The sequence below is a fragment of the Helianthus annuus genome, chromosome 17 (genome assembly GCF_002127325.2).
Source record: "Helianthus annuus cultivar XRQ/B chromosome 17, HanXRQr2.0-SUNRISE, whole genome shotgun sequence".
Taxonomy (NCBI): domain Eukaryota; kingdom Viridiplantae; phylum Streptophyta; class Magnoliopsida; order Asterales; family Asteraceae; genus Helianthus; species Helianthus annuus.
Genome location: NC_035449.2, coordinates 121,348,338 through 121,354,439, shown reverse-complemented (window position 1 = coordinate 121,354,439; position 6,102 = coordinate 121,348,338). Strand labels below are relative to the sequence as shown.

The 6,102-nt window shown below is 47.7% G+C and overlaps 1 protein-coding gene across 1 annotated transcript; it reads left to right on the top strand.

Annotated features, from left to right (window-relative positions):
- Positions 1–408: 408 nt before the first annotated feature.
- LOC110924908 (extensin-1-like) lies at positions 409–1,625 on the top strand. Its single transcript, XM_022168881.1, has 2 exons — positions 409–1,164; positions 1,602–1,625. Exons 1-2 carry the CDS (start codon positions 409–411, stop codon positions 1,623–1,625), a joined length of 780 nt encoding a protein of 259 aa, XP_022024573.1.
- The last annotated feature ends 4,477 nt before the right edge of the window (positions 1,626–6,102 follow it).

Below are 6,102 nucleotides of genomic sequence, written 5' to 3'. Positions count from 1 at the left end.
TTATCCTGCTTACGATATGCTCCTCGACGCCGACGTTGGCGACGACGTCGATCTGTTTGATGATGAGCCCCTAGAGGACGATGTCGAGGGCGAGGCCCTTCTAGCTGACGATGGTCTTTTGAGGCCCTTCTAGCTGACGATGGTCTTTTGTTACTCGCAGATGCTCCAGCTGGGGAGTCACCTGCACACTCACCGGTCCCAGACTCTTTCGAGTCTGTGGCCTCCGCACCATCACACACTCAGAGTGCGCAGCACTTTTCTCACGGTTCAGATCCTGATAGGGCATCCTCTGTTGCCCCTGCCCCTAGCTTTGCTTTCAATCACGATGTTGAGGAGGATTCCGATCCTGTCTTTCCACCAGGATTCGACCCGGACCAGGAGATAGAGTTCATCCACTTGGATCAGCCTATGGTTGACCTAGTAGACCCAGTTGACCCTGCATTCGCTGACGATGCAGATTTTGATATGGAGTTCGTTGACCCCGAGCCTGCCATGGCCCTTGAGCCGGTAGCTGCTCCTGACCCAGTGTTTGAGCATGACCCTATTCACGCTGGCGCACCCATTATTGATCCTGTGATTGCTGACCCACCCATTGATGATCACCCTGTTGATGTTCCACTACTGGAGGGTGACCATGCTGTTGCTGCTGATCATGTTGACGCCCCGTTTATCGCTGATGTACCCGTTGACCCTCTTGTTGCACCCCATCTTGACCCTATGTTTGTGCAGTTTGATCGTGCACTTTTTGAGGCACATGCTGGCCCACGAGATGAGCACGCCCAGCATGGGTGGATTGATGACGATGACGAGTACCCACCTTTCGTGGTACCGGTTACTCCCGTTCCTGCACCCGTGTCAGTTTCCCCTGAGATCCCTTTGCACCCCATTCATATTACTGGTGTTCACCACTCTGACCTACCTGGGATGTTTCATCAGTTTACACCTCCAGCTCGACCTGGAGAGGGTTCCTCGGCTCATCCCTTTGGACACGTACCGACACCTATCCCAGTTGTACCACAGTTTTCACCTGTTGTACCCCCTGTTCCTCCATTTCCTGTATCACCTTTTGATCCAGCCAGGGAGCCATTCCTTTGGACGTCACCACCTGTTATGCCACCGACCGACCCCTACCATCCCTTCCACATGGGGTATTCTGTTGAGGATGTACTTATGTTATTTGTAGTCCAGCAGGAGGTGCTCACACGGCGTGTTCAGGAGCTTGAGAGAGCTCAGCCACCGCCGTGCCAGTGTCAGGGTCAGACCCATTCTGCTTCTTCGCAGCACCCTCGACCGTTGTTACCGGACTATGCTGCACGCCTTTTGGCACTAGAGCAGCAGGTTGCTTCTTGGTTGCGTACCCAGAGAGCCATGGAGGAGGACTGGCTCCATTTACGTCCTTGGTTCTACACCCATTTTTCCCCTCCTCCACCGCCATCAGTTTAGGGCATCTTTAGTACAGCATGGGTAGACGTTGGTGAGAAGACAACGATTGCTTGACCGCACAGCATTTTTGGAGACTACATTCTAGTTCTGACTTTTGTTGACATGTATATGGATGTATTGACACTGATTTGATATAGTTTTGGACTGGGGTAATGTAGCCCTTAGTCATTGATGATGTATGACACTATTATGTACCTGTACACTTTACTATGTGGCCTCGATATATGGCAATCGCAGTATTCTCATCATATATGATGTTTTGATTGATTATTTCTGTTTTATGACATGGGATGTTGTGTGATTGATATAGTTGTAACATGGGATGTTATGTGATTAGTCTATTTATAACATGAGATGTTATGTACTATTACTATGATTATATACGTACGCTTTACTATGACCTGACCCACGTGAACACATCTTTTAGAAGATGCCAAGACGTCAAACGCCGATGCCTACCAATGAGGCAGAACTCCAGCAAGTCATCGCTGCTGCCATCGCGCAATACGCCGCCTCTCAAGGAGGACCCAGCGGAAGTAGTTCAAACAACAACGGCAACAACAATCCACCTCATGGGTGCACCTACAAGTAGTTTCTAGACTGCAAGCCAGTCAACTTTGATGGCACCGGAGGTGCTGTCGCCTTTGTTCGTTGGGCCGAGAAGACTGAATCTGTTCTCCGCATGAGCAAATGTGCACCAGACTAGCAAGTCACCTACATTTCTGGGCTATTTTTGGATGGAGCCCTGTCTTGGTGGAATTTGCAAGTGCAGACACTTGGTGAAGCTGCTGCCTACACACTAACATGGACCGAACTGAAGGAACTAATGCGCAAAAAGTATTGCTCTCGCACTGAAATCCAAAGATTGGAAACTGAGTTCTGGCATTTGAAGATGGAAGGTCCTAAGATCGCAGAATATGGTCAGAGGTTTCACGACCTGTCGCATGTGGTACCCTATATGGTCACTCCAGAGTTCAAGCGAATTGAACGCTTCATTTGGGGTTTAGCTCCACAAATCATAAGCATGGTGACCTCCTCCAAGCCTGCAACAATTACTGAGGCAATTGATCTGAGCGTAGCTCTCACTGAGGAGGCTATCTGCCTGAACAAGTTCGATGAGATCGAAGCAAAGAAGAAAGAGACTCACGTCGAGTCATCCGGAGGTAACAAAAGGAAATTCTCGAACTTCAAGCAAGGCACTAGTGGTGTTGTCAAGAAAGGAGAGTCAAGCGCGCCAGCTCAGGTTACAGCTGGTAGTGGAAAGAAAGGAAAGGGATATATGGGCACTCAGCCCAAGTGCACCACCTGCCAGCGACACCATTCTGGCCGGTGTGGTTTGAAGGTATGTGAAGCGTGTGGGAAACTTGGCCACTTGAAGGATTCTTGTTGGGCCACTGTTGGCCAGGGAGGCCAAGGAGGATTTGGAAACAGAAACAATAACCGGGGTGGAAATGGAAATCTCCCACAAGGAAACAATGGAGGTAATGGGAATCGAGGCAACAATGCGAATCAAGCGGGCGCTGTGAATCGTAACCAAAGGAATAATCAGGCTGGAAATGGTGGTGGAAACGGGCCAAGACCTGGATGCTTTAACTGTGGTGATGTTGGGCACTACAAGAGAAACTGCCCAGAATTGAACCAAGCCCGTGGAAGAGGGTTCAATATCGAAGCAAGAGAAGCGCGCCAGGATCCCAATGTCGTTACTGGTACGTTCCCTGTAAATCAACGCTATGCATCCGTTTTATTTGATACCGGTGCCGACTATAGCTTCGTATCGTTAGAGTTTTAGAATATGCTTGGGTTAGCCGCTAGTAAATTAGATATTCCCTACTCAATCGAATTGGCTAATGGAAAGTTAGTAGAAGCTAATGAAGTGATCAGAGGTTGTGTGATCGAATTGGGAGAACGTGAGTTTGCATTGGATTTACTACCAGTCCAGCTGGGAAGCTTCGATGTGGTGGTAGGAATGGATTGGTTATCAGGCAACAAGGCAGAAATAGTTTGTCATGAAAAGGTCGTTCGTATCCCAACCGATGATGGTGAGACCATTTTGGTTCATGGAGAGAAACGTGATACGCCTTTGAGGATTATCGGCTGCTTGAAAGCGCGAAAGTGTTTACAGAAGGGATGTGCTGCCTTCCTGGCACACATTGTAGACAAGAAAGCTGCAGAACCGAAGATCAAAGACATCCCTGTCGTGAGGGAGTATCCGGAAGTCTTCCCGGAGGACTTGCCTGGATTGCCACCTCAGAGGCAAGTAGAGTTTCCCATCGATTTAGTCCCAGGCGCCGCGCCTGTGGCTAAGGCACCTTATAGACTTGCCCCGTCTGAGATGCAAGAATTGTCGACACAACTTCAAGAGTTGTTAGACAAGGGATTTATCCACCCAAGCTTCTCGCCTTGGGGAGCTCCGGTCCTGTTTGTCAAGAAGAAGGATGGTAGTTTTCGAATGTGCATCGACTACCGGGAGTTGAACAAGCTGACGATCAAGAATAGATATCCTCTGCCAAGAATTGATGATCTGTTTGATCAACTGCAAGGTTCAAGCTTTTATTCAAAGATCGATCTTCGATCTGGATACCATCAGCTAAGGATACAAGAGGAAAGTATCCCGAAGACAGCCTTCAGAACTCGCTATGGGCACTACGAGTTCCTAGTTATGCCGTTTGGGTTGACAAATGCACCTGCTGTTTTCATGGATTTGATGAACAGAGTTTGCAAGCCATATTTGGACAAGTTCGTGATTGTGTTTATCGACGACATTTTGATTTACTCAAAGACAAAGGCTGAGCACGAACAGCATCTAAGAGCTATTTTGGAGTTGCTGAAGAATGAGCAGGTGTATGCCAAATTCTCTAAGTGCGAGTTTTGGCTACGCGAAGTCCAATTTCTTGGACACGTGGTGAACAGAGATGGAATCCATGTGGATCCAACCAAGATCAAAGCGATCAAGAATTGGGAAACGCCAAAGACGCCAACCAAGATTCGACAATTTTTGGGTTTGGCTGGCTACTATCGAAGGTTCATTGAGGATTTTTCGAAGATCGCTCAACCATTGACGCTCCTCACCCAGAAAGATAAGAAGTTTGATTGGGGAATCAAACAGGAGGAAGCGTTTCAACTGTTAAAGGATAAGCTCTGCAATGCGCCAATCCTAGCACTACCGGAAGGTACTGACGATTTCGTGGTATACTGTGACGCCTCGCGTCAAGGATTGGGTTGCGTGTTGATGCAACGCCAGAAGGTTATTGCTTACGCGTCACGCCAGCTGAAGGTACATGAGAAGAACTATACCACGCACGATTTGGAACTAGGCGCAGTGATGTTTGCTTTAAAGATCTGGAGACACTACCTATATGGTACAAAGTGTACAATTTTCACAGATCACAAGAGCCTACAACACATATTCAACCAGAAGGAGTTGAATATGAGACAAAGACATTGGGTTGAGTTGTTGAATGATTACGACTGCGAGATAAAGTATCATCCAGGGAAGGCGAATGTGGTCGCCGACGCCCTAAGTCGAAAAGAAAGGATCAAGCCCATAAGGGTTAGGGCTTTAGAAATGGTTATCCAAACCGATCTTTCCATGCGCATTCGTGCCGCGCAGAAAGAAGCTCTCAAGGAAAGCAACCTTGAAGAAGAATATCTCCGTGGGATGGAGAAGCAATTGGTGCCAAACGAGGAAGGAACGTTATGTTTTGAGAAGAGGATTTGGGTTCATCTTTTTGGAGGTTTGAGGAAAGTTATTCTTGATGAAGCTCACAAATCGCAGTACTCTATCCATCCAGGAGCGGATAAGATGTACCAAGATCTTAAAGATTATTACTGGTGGCCTAAGATGAAGGGCGATGTTGCTATTTATGTGAGCAAGTGTTTAACGTGCGCTAAAGTGAAAGCGGAATACCAGAAGCCCTCAGGACTTCTGCAACAACCAGAAATTCCCAAGTGGAAATGGGAACAAATCTCCATGGATTTTATTACAAAGTTTCCAAGAACACCAAGAGGTCATGACACTATTTGGGTAATAGTGGACCGATTAACGAAATCTGCGCATTTCTTACCTATCAGAGAGAAGGATAACACGAGCAAGTTGGCTGAAATTTACATGAGAGAAATCGTTACGCGCCATGGAGTACCTCTCTCGATCATCTCTGATAGAGACGGAAGATTCGTATCAAGGATTTGGCAATCCTTCCAAGAAGCTTTTGGCTCGCAATTGAATATGAGCACTGCATTTCACCCACAGACCGACGGACAAAGCGAGCGGACGATACAGACGTTGGAAGACATGCTGAGAGCGTGTGTTATGGATTTGGGCGGTAGCTGGGATAAGCATTTGCCACTGGTCGAATTTTCATACAACAACAGCTACCACACCAGTATTGGTGCCGCGCCATTCGAAGCTTTATATGGACGCAAGTGCAGGTCACCGCTTTGTTGGTCTGATGCAGGTGATAGACAATTGGTTGGTCCTGATATGGTCCAGGAAACCACGGATAAGATCGCACAGATCCGAGATCGCATCAAGGCGGCTCGTGACCGTCAAAAGTGTTATGCGGATCGAAGAAGGAAACCTCTAGAGATTGAGGTAGGTGATATGGTTTTGTTGAAGGTATCACCCTGGAAGGGTGTGGCACGCTTCGGGAAGCGTGGAAA